This window comes from Alosa sapidissima, chromosome 2 (genome assembly GCF_018492685.1).
Source record: "Alosa sapidissima isolate fAloSap1 chromosome 2, fAloSap1.pri, whole genome shotgun sequence".
In the NCBI taxonomy this organism is placed as follows: Eukaryota; Metazoa; Chordata; class Actinopteri; order Clupeiformes; family Clupeidae; genus Alosa; species Alosa sapidissima.
The window spans coordinates 21,071,599-21,085,206 of NC_055958.1; the positions used below are offsets into that span (position 1 = coordinate 21,071,599).

The 13,608-nt window shown below is 44.4% G+C and overlaps 1 protein-coding gene across 4 annotated transcripts in view; it reads right to left on the reverse strand.

Annotated features, from left to right (window-relative positions):
- Positions 1 to 266: 266 nt before the first annotated feature.
- The window catches only part of slc4a3 (solute carrier family 4 member 3), an 82,866-nt gene continuing 69,524 nt past the window's right edge, over positions 267 to 13,608 (reverse strand). For all 4 annotated transcript variants that reach the window (XM_042065396.1, XM_042065406.1, XM_042065416.1 and 1 more), the window contains 13 exons: positions 10,977 to 11,079; positions 10,470 to 10,654; positions 10,133 to 10,355; positions 9,254 to 9,472; positions 9,019 to 9,167; positions 8,699 to 8,893; positions 8,352 to 8,546; positions 8,128 to 8,217; positions 7,701 to 7,867; positions 7,078 to 7,331; positions 6,657 to 6,826; positions 6,061 to 6,234; positions 267 to 5,635 (listed from right to left, as the gene is read on the reverse strand). In XM_042065396.1, coding sequence (XP_041921330.1) covers positions 5,558 to 5,635; positions 6,061 to 6,234; positions 6,657 to 6,826; positions 7,078 to 7,331; positions 7,701 to 7,867; positions 8,128 to 8,217; positions 8,352 to 8,546; positions 8,699 to 8,893; positions 9,019 to 9,167; positions 9,254 to 9,472; positions 10,133 to 10,355; positions 10,470 to 10,654; positions 10,977 to 11,079 — 2,202 coding nt within the window. In that variant the 3' untranslated portion in view covers positions 267 to 5,557. The remainder of the gene's footprint in view (positions 5,636 to 6,060; positions 6,235 to 6,656; positions 6,827 to 7,077; positions 7,332 to 7,700; positions 7,868 to 8,127; positions 8,218 to 8,351; positions 8,547 to 8,698; positions 8,894 to 9,018; positions 9,168 to 9,253; positions 9,473 to 10,132; positions 10,356 to 10,469; positions 10,655 to 10,976; positions 11,080 to 13,608) is intronic.

The following is a 13,608-nucleotide window of genomic DNA, read 5'->3' on the forward strand; positions in this document are numbered from 1 at the left end:
GTGATAATTGGGGGTGTTACGATACAGATGTGAGACAAACACACTGATTCATCATGTCAAAACACTTACACATATTCTTTATGTACCTAAAGAAAAACACTCACACATATTCTTTATGTACCTAAAGAAAAACAACACATCCAGGAAACCCAACACAAAGCTGAACTCATTACAGACACTTTTTTTTGTTTGAAACACATAATAAATATTTATTTTCAGACAAAAAAATAACAATTTGTTTTACAGTGGTTTGAAAACGTCTTTACAATAATAGCATGTTTATCTGCTATTAGAATATCCACATAACATTAGTATTTCTGGTATTGCTAATGCTAAAGTAATACATTATTTACCATATATTAACTTACAAGAAATGTTTGTCTTTTTTATTTTATTTTTTTCTCACCGACAGACCACACCTCTTAACAGGTTGAGATTAACAAGAATTCTGGTTGTCACTCACATGTTCAACAAGGTGTCAGACAGAAAACCAACACACTGGTATTGCATGTAAAGCATCACTTTTTTCTACATAAAAGATCACCCCTCCTGGAGTGTCTGGAGTTTGTCCTTTGTGGGGAAATGGTGGTCTTTAAGTGCTAGCACTAGGAGCAGCCTATGCAAGACTTCAATAAATGTGTAAGTTACTAAATAGATAGTAGTTATTCCCTGCTATACATTAACAATCAGAAGTCTAGGCCATCGGAAATACACATAATTTACACTTGTTATAGCCTAGGACAGATTATCAGTTCCCCACACACTACTGTGAGGCTGTGGGGTATCAAGTGGAGTGAATTGCCAGTAAAACAAAAAAGAGGAAAACTAACAAATCTTTGCTTTTTGACAAAGCTGATGTATCTCACAATTCCCTGTGTGTACACTGTAATGATGAATGGTAAGTGGACAATTAATGTATTCTAACTGCTAACATTTTCTCTGATTGTCTATTTCTTACCAAACATATAAAAAATAGAAATATATATCAGACAGAACAGTAGGGAGCACATTCCGTGTCCACAGTACTCAGTGAAATGAGAGGAAACTTGAGGAACGGCAGCTGATCCAGAAAGCAGAACAATAACACATCACTTCGTTTCTTGAGTGGGTGGTCTGTGCTACCAGGGTGGTATCAGCCAACGAAACACAACTCATTCAGACGCTGTGCATGCCAGGTACTTTCACCAGGCCCATTCTTTCCTTTTTTATCTCCTGGTTCCAACGTTTGAAAAAAAAAAAGAAGAAAGAAATCACACACACTTAGGAAATGGCAATGCTATACCTTTTATTATCTCAAATAATAGCTCCACTTTTCTCTGGGCTATTTTTCTTTTATTTCTTGAAAAGGAGAAATATGGGTGTTCGTTTACACCACTGCTCTGCACCACGACCTTGACGTGACTGAAGCAGGTATGACTGTTGCAACTCCACACACCCTCCAAAACCCAAAGACCCCTTCACCTCCCCGAGGGGCCCGACTCCCTGGGCTATTCCCAATTTCGGGGAAAAGCAACCTGTCTACAGCCATGGCAACCATGACTGCTGCTTAAGATGTGTCAGATGTGATGCCAACAGCTACCATTCTCTCAGAGAGAGCACCTAGACTGATTCAGCCAATTTTTTTCTGTTTACTCTGGAAATTCTGTCGACATTTCGAGACATTTCCTTGTAGTTGATGCATTCACACCTCAGGTTTCACAAGGGTGGTGCTCGCTAATGCCATCTCTCAGCAAACTGCAAAGAGTGCCACAGCCTTGGTGTGAAAGCCCAGGCAAAAAGTGACAAGTCAAGAATAACAATATCTGTATGTCTGCACTATATACATTCACTATGTCACACCTGCTGTGTGCCTAACCACAGTCTCTTTGTTCAAGGGCCAAAAATGCTGGACTGCCTTTTTCTACTCTACAACTCACCAAAACCACTTCCATCATAATAACAGGTGAAGTCACACCTCTTAAAGCGTGAATGGGTGCTTTGTGAAAAGTAATATTGAAACAATAAATAGTATAGATTAAATAATGGTATAAAACAAATAAATAAGTTCCTTAATGTCAAGTCTACAATTCTAAAAGGCGCCGATTTCTCACCATATCCTCCTACCTAGAAGGTTGGTACTATAGATGCCAGGCTATTTCAAACCCCCTTCACATGTATACAAACCACAAGTATAAAAAAATCTGCTTGCATTTTGTGTTGCTCCATAGGCAGAGGCTGCTGATTTAGAACTGAAAAACTTGAGGTATTGTCTCTCTCACTCTGTGCATAGTGGCTCATGCAGTGGAGGAAAGTCCCCTGCCAAGCAGGAGAAGTACAATGGCAGTGTTGTGTTAGTAACCTGGGCCGGCACTATGGGGGGGGGGGATGCACACGCTCATGCACACACACACGGGCCTAGCTGTAATCAGGGCCCAGCAATGAGATTACATCAGAGGAGGCATGACCTTGGGCAAGCTCTCGGTTTTCTCTGCAGAATAATCCAATCCAGCGCTTTAAGGCAGGGAAAGAGTGGCTTGAGCTATCTAATAGTAATGTAAACTTTGTCTTGCATCTAGTGGATCCAACACATGCCCTGTCCTCATTGGAGCTTTAGCTCCTATCAGTTCTGAGATAATGTTGGTTTTATGGTGTCTTAGCATGAAACAAACATGCACAAAGATATATTGCAGTGTGAAAAATGGAAACAACATAAACAACACCTGGAAAACACAAAAAGGCAGAAAACATCAGGAGAATCCAGTCCGTTGTGTAAAATATAGTCATCTGTAGATTGTGGAGCTAGCAACCCCGTAGAACATCCACTGTTTCATGTTCATCAGACTGAACTGGTCCAAACAGTGCAAGAGAAAAGCAGGCCCAAGTTTTTTTCACTTTATTAATGTGGGATGGAAGAGGGGATTAGCATATCTTGCACCCTAACTGACAGGAGAATTGTGCCGGCCCTGTAATTAACAATGCACATCCTCAGTATTGCCATTTCTCAGTGCCTGCAAACCTCTCGAGTTCATCATGTTCCTGTCAGAACGCACAAACCAGATAGCCACTGAGGAAGCTTGCCACACTAGCCTGAGCCGTATCATTTATTTTCTGGTTTGGCAGGCACTCCTAAAATTTGAGCTCATTCAAACATCATCGCAAGCCCATAAATCAACTGGCGTAACAAACTCGCTCTGACCTCCACTATGGCATCAGCGGTACAGTGAACACAATGAGCGGGGATCTTTTTGGCGTCCGAACTGTGCCCCGAACCCCAGTGGAAGAGAGCGCGGTCACACAGCTGGGGGATGCTTTGTGGACTGACTGGCCCGGGACCATACGCAGCACTGCCATACCCTGCTGAGCAGCAAACAAATCCAAACAATGCAAAAGCAGTCATTTTCTAATGTGCTTTACCAAACACCAACAGCCATGTTCCTCCCAAACAAATGTACAGTAACTCACTTCTAGTCCCTTCATGTCTAGTCCCTGTCACCTCGTAAAACAAATACTCATTGCACAAGCTGCCCTGACACTCTTCGCTGGGGGAAGAGGACCAAACAGTAACACTTGGGTGTGTAAAATGCTTTGCAGTAGGTTGGATCGGTCCGTGTGCAACCTGAAAGATCCTCCCAGGTTATGTACACAACCACACAAAACGGACGGCAAACCCATGGACATAAACTATTTACAGTCTAAAGGGCAACTTTCTCTGACTCATGCTGTTAGTTGTCACACCAAGAAAGGGCAGCTTGGTCTGTATCTAGAAAGCAACCCACACTACTGGCACCTACGTGGAGATTTTGGACAGGAAAGCAGCAAGGAGACACAAAATGAAGTCTCTCTATATAATATTTTTGACCACACCACTGTGTGAAAATGACAAAACCACTCGACCCTGTGACATGTACATTTCTCAGGCTCACACCTCGACACCGACTCAATTCTGTCACTGATGGAGAGAGCAAAGACATCTAGACAACACATCTCCAGAGGAGGCTGAGGGAACTGCGAGTTATTAATCAAGAAACTACATTCACATTCTTTGTCACACTCACAGGCCTGGCCACGGCATCGGCGAAGGCCTCATTTTCCAGCAGTGGGGCTCTGCATCCAGAATGCAAGACCATAAATCTTTTGGCTGTGCAGAATCAGGGTCTGGAATATGGTCTGGTCACACAACTCCTTCACTGCAGTTAAAGTTTGACAGATTAGACGGACGCCAAACGTGTACCCTCAGTGACCCCTTTCGGTGATCTGACAGGCCGGGCGCGGTGGAGCCAAGTACGGTGCCAAGGCGGGAGAGAGCGGGAGCGATTCAGTGCATCATTCAAAATGAATCGTGAAAATGTCACGGTGACGACTGATTGATGAAGCAAACCAAATTATCCACATAACAGCCCAACCTGTATTACTATGCCCCCCCCCCCCCCAACCTGTATTACTATGGCTTCAAATTATTTTGGCAGGACAGTACTATCAAGTTATTTACTTAAGCATACAAAGTAAAAACAGAAACTCATTCAGGGTATTACATGTAAAGTTAACTCACACCATTAAGACAATGGTGGTGACTTCAAAATCTCATATGGGAATCTAAATGCTGACCGTTTTTTAATAAAGAAAGACACAGTAAAAGCTACCACACACAAGAATGTATGTGTCTAAAAAAACATGCAGTGCATCTGTTTTGGGTGGAGCTGCACTGGAATATAATGGCAGAGGAATTAGTATAAGTGCTCTATGGTGACTAAAAAAGAGAAGCTTAATGTGTCGAGCCTAAGGGAACGACCTCAGTCCAACTGCACAGCACTACTGCATAAAACCCACCATACCGCACTAAGGCATACCGTCACAGGAATTGCACACAGAGACTGGCCTAGTCCTTCCCTTACCAATGGTATTACCATTAAAGTTCAAGTGCTACAGAGACATTCACACCATATGGCCAGTGCATACAGTACATAAGAAAGCACATACTGGGCTTTAGATTCAACAGACTCAACTGAACACGTAGAAACATGTTCAGTGGGTTTCCAGTTCACTAACTGCCTTACCTATATATGGTCGAACAAAATCAAACAAAGCAAGAGCTGATTGAGAAGCCGAGTATTTTGTTTACGTTGCCATGACGCCAAACTCAACGGCTCCAAACAAATTTAGTCACTGACCAGAGTTAAATGAGAGTCTGTTTGAACTATGGCGTAAGGAGTTTAAGGTGCATGGTCCATATCTAATGCTTCTAAATTGGGAGGCCTCTTCTTTGGACAAAATACATATTTAAAAAACAGTAAAAGAAGTAAAAAGACATAAGCAAAAAGGAACAGTGAAACATGGTACTTCTTCATTTCTTCATCTTCTTTTTTTACATAGACTAATTACAAGCTGTGAAGATTCACACTCAACTTCCCTGTGTGTAGGAGTGTTGCTACAGGCTTTGATGGTAGTCGTCGCATACTTCCATGAGATACACATACCCGAGTCACAACAAGAGTTCTCGTTCGGTGGCTTGCTTGGATTAGTCAGTGTTGGTGGTAGAGAGGCTAGCTCACGAGGGCTTGGGTTGTGACTGTGGCTGTGGCTAAACAAGCATGTGAATCTCGTTATACTCATCGCGGCCGTCCTCGTCGAAGTTGGGTGAGTCCTCATCGGCGTCCAACTGCAGAGAGAGAGAGAGAGAGAGAGAGAGGGAGGGAGAGAGAGAGAGAGAGAGAGAGAGAGAGAGAGAGATAAAAAGGGAAGAACGGTGGCTTTTCATTACCCAATCCCGTGCGTGGCTGCGCTTAACAAACATACTCCCCATAATCACATCAGCATGCAGGCCTGACTCAAACTCACACCACCGAACAGCCAAAATTATGTGAGACACACACACACACACACATGTACACGCACAGAGAGAGAAAATGAGTGAAAGAGAGAGCGAGAGAGAGAGCGAGAGAGAGGGAGATAAACACGAGAGAGAGGGTGAGGAAGAGAGATGCCAGGACAGCTACTTAGCATGTGTCACACACACCCTCCCTCCCTCCCCCAAAACCCACACCCAGCCACATGAAGCGAGACCGGGGTTCGGGCTCCACCCACCGCCTGGAGCTCGCGCTCCTCGAAGATGCGCGCGAGTATGAGGCGTCGCAGCGGCACGGTCATGATGAGGATGAAGGGGAATGCCAGCGACGCCACCGTGGACTTCACCACCCACAGCAGCACGATGCACAACAGCTGGATGATGGTGAACATGTTCATGCGCCAGGTCTTCACCTGTGGGAGTGCGACAGGGCACACGACTCATGTGATCATGGCTAGAATATGGCCTCGGATGGGAGAGACATCAAACACACCCAAAACCTCATGTGCTCAGATGGGTGAACCATCCTTTAGAGCTGAACTGGTGCGCAGACTGCTAAACAAGGTTGACTGTGTGAAAATGTCATGCGTTGGGCACCACCTAGTGGGTACACTTACAAAGTTTCCTCTCTGCTTGGGGCATGTTTGCCACAAGCACAATTATGCTGAAATAATTCATTCATTTTGAAATGAACACACAAGTTAAAAATGAATTGTCATAAATCATGCAACAAGCTTGAGCTGGTTAGCATTTGCTTTACCACAGTATGTGTACAATCATGGCTCAGATTGCAGTGTTTGTTTACACAATCTCATTTGGGAGGTCTGCCACCTACCTTGGTTACATAAATATGATCAGGGTGGTGCTTGGCGGGTGTGCACATAAGGGTGATGCGCTCATATAGCTGGATACCAGTCAGAGATGTGACCCCCATGTAGAGGAAGATACCAAACAGCACAGCCAGGGGGATGATCCGCAACAAATCCGACAGCACAATGGACATGCCTGCAACCAGGACGCAGTAAGGGGGTCATCGGAAGTCATGTGATGTTCTGAGAAATGTTTTACTAAACAACTACATTCTTGACTGGTACTATGTCACAAAATGGCCGCCTACCCCACTAGTATAGTCAACTCTTCTGGGGGACTCTTTATGTTAGACTTTTGAAAGTTAAACATATAAATTTCACCCTAAATTATTTTTTTATCTAGCTATAATTTTCAAATGTCACAATTTTTGGAAAATGGCCACTTACCCACTAGAATGGACACCAACATCCCTGTCACCCTCTGCTCTTTGACCTCTTGGATCATGGGCTTCTCCCCAGGAGCTGTGGCCTTGCTCATGACGGTCAGGGCGTTGACGTGAGTCACGGAGCGCACAGTGGCTGCGGTGAGCCAGGGCAGGCCAAACAGCGGGCAGATAGCACCCAGGATGACGATGAGCAGCAGGTCCAGGTGGAAGCCAGAGCCCTTCACCAGCCGACGCTCCTTCTTGCTTACGATGAGCCTGGAGGGGCGGGGGGCAGAGCAAACAGAGCGACATGGCAGAGAGCAGCAGCATAGCCTTGCAGAACGCGGCAGTGGAGGTGCAGAGCAATGGCCTCCAGCTAAAGGCTGTGTTTGAGATCATGTCTCACACAAGAGCAAACATGCTGTGATGCTACATGGAGCAGAATATGGCCCAAGGTCAGGACCCGACGGAACACATGGAAGGACTGAAAAAAATGTGCTTTATCCTAAACTAAACAAGTGGTTAGCAGTTTTAAAAAAAGACCCTTCGGACCAATCATGCACAAACAGCTACACAGAAATAGAGGCCAGGTTAGCGTGAGAGGCCCCAGCTGGTCAGGAGGGCCTTTTGTGGAGGGCTACTCACGTGGTGATCTGTGTCTCCATGAAGATGAGGATGAAGACGAGCAGGGCTGGCACCACCGACGCACCCATCATCCAGACAGGGAAGGGCTGTTTATCGCCGAAGGGGCTGATAAACCAGCCTCGCTTGTCGGGAGATGTGACCGAGAAACCCGAGGGCACGTTGAGCTTCTGCAAACCGCAAGAACACAAGCACTCACATCACGGGCCTCCAGGGCTAGCCAACTCGCCAAGCATTCACCACAAACTAATACAAGCTAAAACGAAAAGCTGGGTTCAATTACAGAGTAGTATTTAATAACAGTTCGGGGGGAAAAAGCATTGGAGAGAAAGAGAAGCTCTGTGTGGACTGGCAGCTCAGTTTGATTTAAGAGGAGGTGGGGCACACAGCTGCAAGGGGGGGTGCAGAGGCGATAGGGCTCTGTGTTTACCTGGGTGTAGGTGTCAGGGAGGGAGTAGTCCACGATTACAGAGAAAAGGATCGAAATGGGAATGCCAAAGTCTCCAATGATTCTTCTAGCCTTCAGAATTGAACAGGGATAAAAGTCTTTTAAAAAATATTCTTTAAGAGGCTCTTGAGTGTTTTAGGACATTAAAAAGCTTCTGAATTTATAGACAAAAAAGACATGAAGAAACAGTTCACGCTGCTGTTTACCTTCCCGCCTAGGAACCTGCTGTTCCTGAACTTTCTGAGGAAGAAGGCCACAAAAAAGGTGCCAAACATGAGCACCAGGGAGAGCAGGGCCGTGTTGGGCTGGTTGAGCAGAGGCTCTGGATGCTCCGGGTCAAAGAAAGCCGCATCTGGCAGGCCCGCCGGGTAGCTTTTCATCAGCGGGTGCTCCTGAAATACCTACACATACACCAACCATAGCGCTTAGAACCAGTGAGTGTTACACCAGGTCCATCAACCTTCAACATCGTAGCATTATTTACAGTAACGATACAAACATCAAACAACAAACAAGTGCACCCCAGTGCTCCACTGGAGAGCTGAGGCACTACCTTGATGAGTTTGGAGAAGGTTTCGTAGATGAAGATGAGGGAGATGAGGAAGGCGAAGATCTCCTGGGTGAAGGGCGAGATGTAGCGCACCAGGAAGCTCCCCTCGGCTGCCACCATCACCAGCACGATGAAGATGAGCCAGAAGCCGATCCAGACCCGACCGGTCAGGTATTCAAAGCCCTGAGCCTGACAGAACTGGGCGTGTGGAAAAGAGAGAAGGAGAGAAGAATTGCATTGAAAACATTAGGAGGAGGCTCTAGTATTTATCCTATATGAATACAGCATCTCAAAATAATGTAGCAATATTTAATGTTTCATACCTTATAGAAAGCCTCCTCAAAGACTAGCAGAGGTCCAGAGAAACCAATGATGAGCAGTGGCTGACCAGCTAATAGTGAGAATATTATCCCCACAGTTGCCGTGGAGACGATGAGCTCAGACACTCCCATCATGCCCTGTGTTTTCTCCCCTATATGAGTGATAATATAGTTCAGATTGGGTCAGCCATCACAGTTTTATTGACGTGTAGAATCTGTAAAAGACTCTCCCACTCACCCAGTAGACCCCCAAAGGTGATGGTGGGTGACAGTGCAGCAAAGTAGATGAAGATGACTGCAGCCAGGCACTGGGAGTCCAGGGCATCCTTCAGGTCACTTACGTAGTGGGGGTAACGCCGACGGATGTCATGGATCAGGCCTCCGAAGGGGATCCCAGAGCGCTTGAGTGGGTCCACGTCCAGCACGTCCTCTTCCTCCTGCTCATCCGTGCTCATGTCTGAAGACAAAATATGCTTCATGAGTAGTGCACTGTCATGAGTAGTGCACAGTCACTGAGTAGAGTGAATACGCTTGTTTTGTCCTGTTTCCCAATTCAACCTGATGATATTAAGGCTATTAAGGCTTAAGATGTTTAATCAATATGCAACAGTGTAACAAATTGCAATGTTAGAAACAGAAAATATTGTTGACCTGGGAGTGCAATAAATAAAAAAATGTTAACAGCTATCCAATAATAGATAATACAATTTATCACCCGGAGAGAAGAAATACTCCGATAATAAACTATGCTAATGCCAGTGTGTGGTGTACTGATAGAGAATGATAGCCTGGCTAGCGCCACCACTTCTCAATGAGACGTGGTCTGGGAACCAAACGTTCATTTTCTCGTATTTGAAAAAAATGCCCAGATCCGTTTATTGGGTGCCACGGATGTCTATCAAATGCGTCTGTGCATAGCTCATCATCGTCTTGCTTTCCCCCCTGTTCTGTGATTGGTTCCCTATCTCAGGCGAAAATTTGCTCCATGGTCTCCAGGCTGCCTTAGCAGCGTGAATCGCGCGCAAGGCAGCATGGGAACACCCAGGCTAAGAAAATGACTAAAAATAACTATAAGAATAGGAGGGAAAGTATTTGAGGTTAAAGAAGTCCTACTCACCCTTAGACTCTTGCTCTGTTCTCGGCGCTGCGTTCATACACTTCTTCTGCTCCCTCTCTTTCCTCTTGCGGAGCATCTGTTTCTGGAAGGAGGCCACGGTCTTCAGGAGGTCTTTGCCCTCCACGTCAGAGGGCGGAATCACAATGCTGCAGTCCAGGAACTCATTGATGCCATTTAACAGGTCCTGACGATCATCGGCAAAGTAGGCTACCTCATGAAAATTCTGGAACATTAAAATAGTATAATTAGGCATGGTAGGGAAACATGAACTTTCAAGTATACCTTATACTTATATAGTGCATGACATTCAGTAATAGTGACTGGAAAGTTCCCTTGCCTTGTCAGACATGAGTGTTGAGAAGGACCGTCCAATTTCATGGTAGTCCATATTGGATTGACTTGGGCCCAGCAGTACAAACAAGAAGCGGACAGGGACTGGCACCTCCAGAACTGACTCCAGGAGAACCGATTCGCTGAGCCGAACGAAAGCCATGGTAGGCTGCTCCAGAAACTCCATGCAGCCTGCACACAGAAGCAGCAATCACCCAGGTGAAGTAAGGATAAAGCTCGCGGGCAGCCAGTCCGAGTGAACGCACTAACAATACTTAATTACATGACTTCCACTTAGAGAGCATTTGGGTTATGGTTAGGCACGCTTCCCAAAATTGACTCCAAAACCACTGTGACTCTCAGCGTTGCACATTGTTCCCCCTACTATGCGTTCATGGCCGAGTGCTCTGTAAGTCGGACATGCTGGAGCCCCATAAACAACGTTAGATGACAGTCTGAGCCATCAGTCGTGGAGACAGATGTGAGCGGGAGGGGAGAGTGTGAAAGGACTTACCCACGAGGACCACAGTGGCCTCAGCATCTTTGGGAATCTTTGCCATGAGCTTCATGGACCTGGCGGCGGCATGGCTCTCAGCGGGGAGAGGGTGGAGCGATTTCTTTTGATAATAAAAAAGCGAGTGGTCAGGGAAAAAATGTGTGACATTCTGATTTTTGTAACGGCAGTAGCAATGGAAAGCGTTGGCAGGCAATGCATGCAACGGCTCCCTCCTTACAGCAAAGCAAGAAAAGCAGCACATAAGCTGCCTAGACTGGGTGATTCTCACGAAGCTGTGGTTATGTCCAGGTTCTATTTTCCGAAAACAATATTTTATTAATAGTAACTATGATATTTTCTACAAAGACAGTAAAGAATACTATAGGGACAGATGTTTTTTACTATCATTATAACACTACTTCATAGCAATTTAACCAAAAATCACAGTGAATTCTCATTACCGAAATGTGTCCGGATCCATTATTCTATTGTTTGTTTTAATTTCGTGAAAAATCCTTTTTACATAAATTGAAGAAGATTATGCAAAGTTGTGTAAAAATGTCTATATTTATGGTTAATATTTATATTTATGATATTTTGCACCACTGCAAAATGGAAAGGTTACATTTATTGTAAAAATATTGTGTCCACAATAAATGTTCCTCATTACCGTAATGCAACTTGCCTGCCTATAAAAAGTACACTGTTCCATTACATTAACAAGCAGACCCAAGATGCATCACTTGGGACAAAAGGTTTAAAATGGAGTCAAGTTCAGTTGTTCTCTCTTCTGTCACATCAGGATATTTGTGTTAATGTCATAGAATCTTTATTCTGTTACACTGTTGATTATCATTACCGATATGCTGCGATACTCAATGCTTGAAATGATATTTTATGATGATAAAGACAATATAAGACTTTAATATTTTGTAAAGGTTAAGGTTACATAGCTTGCTAGCATTTTGTGTTATTTGCCAACTTTGTCAAGGACATCTCATTACCGTTACTCCAATTTCTCATTACCACGCAGGGTAATGATGGTAATGAGAAGCTGAGTTGCGGTAATGATGCAGTGATGATCTTGATATAAGATGACCCGTTCCCTCTACTAGTCAGGTTCACCTAACATCTAGTGTTCTCTCCACTAACTTTTTTCTCAGCCCGTTGTTAAAAGGCGTTAAAACAGTTGATGTGATACCGCTTTGTGATTCCGCTTTGTCCTCCCCAGATGATCATTTTTTCAAGCGTAGCCTATTTCATGATAAATCTTCTTGGATTTTTGACTAACTTTACTGTTTTAGCTACAGTTTCGCCCGGTCCCTTGATATAATTTTGCCCCGATTGTCTGGTCTGCTCTGTACTGGCTCTGTGTTTTTGACTGTGGATTCTGTCTCATTTTTTGGTGCCAAGTTTACTTGCATGGCATACCACAACACAGGCATTAAGACCAATGATAGTGTTTTAATCCGTTGCTTGTGGGTTTTTTTTTTATCTCTTGTCAATCAGTAATGTCATGTTTTCTTTTTATTTCTTTTAACTACCATTGGTTTTCACCATGGCAATGGAGGTAATTATGAGGGCACCATAATGGGTTGTCAAATTGGTTGTTGGAGGTACAGTAAAAGGTGCAGGATGGCACTCAGATACCTCCCATCTGAGCCTATGTGGCCCTACTGAGCCTATGTGGGCACTCAGATACCTTCCATCTGGGCCTATGTGGGTGACATGACCAATGTACTTGTGGCCATGTATCCGTCGGCTCCATGTACCCGTAGGCCAAGTTGAATGATAAAATGGATAACAAGTATATAACCTAGCAAATGTACAGGAGTATCTATTAGGAGAGGGAAACTAGTGGAAAACAAGTTGTATATTGATGGCGAGGTGATTCCGTCTATTGTGAAAAACATGACGAATTTAGGGAGGTGGTACAATGTTGTTGGGCAGGAGCAGAAAATAAGAAAAGAGTTTGGTCTTGGTACCAGTTGGAAAATGTGGGGTACTGTAAGTCTACAGCACAGGAGAAGAGACAGATGGTAACCAGCTTGTTTTGAGAACAAGAGGAGCAAACTACAGTAGACGTTCAACAACAATGCCTCAAGCAAAACAAGTAAAATGGATGAACTGGCATGATGTGGAGAAGAAGATCAACTGAGAGAGCTAGGGCCATGGATGCCACTGCAATTGGAGAGACATATGGGTCAGGGATGTGACTGCTTTGAGACCAGACATGACATTTTTTTTCGGAGAGTAAGCACATTGTCTACTTTATTGCGCTAACTATTCTCTTTTGATGATGTGAAGGAGAAAGCCTTTGAAAGTTAAATTATGCAGAACTGGTATCAGAGGTAAGGGAAGGTGGCTGACAAGCACACACAGTGAAGATAGGTGTTTGAGGCTTTGTAAGTCGACCACAACACTTCTGTTAGATTTTAGTATTCAAATATGGTCACTGAAAGGAACTAAAAAAGGAAGTCAGTGGCCATGACTGAGGCCCTTATAGCAACCTGAATTGACTCTGAGATGTGTTAAATCTGGCTGCTGTGTTTCCAGAGTGGTAGTTGTTGGTGCCGACTCTAGGGCTTGAGGTTTGTCTGGTTATGTTGCTGATTGGATCATAAACAGCCACAGCAATGAACAGGAATGC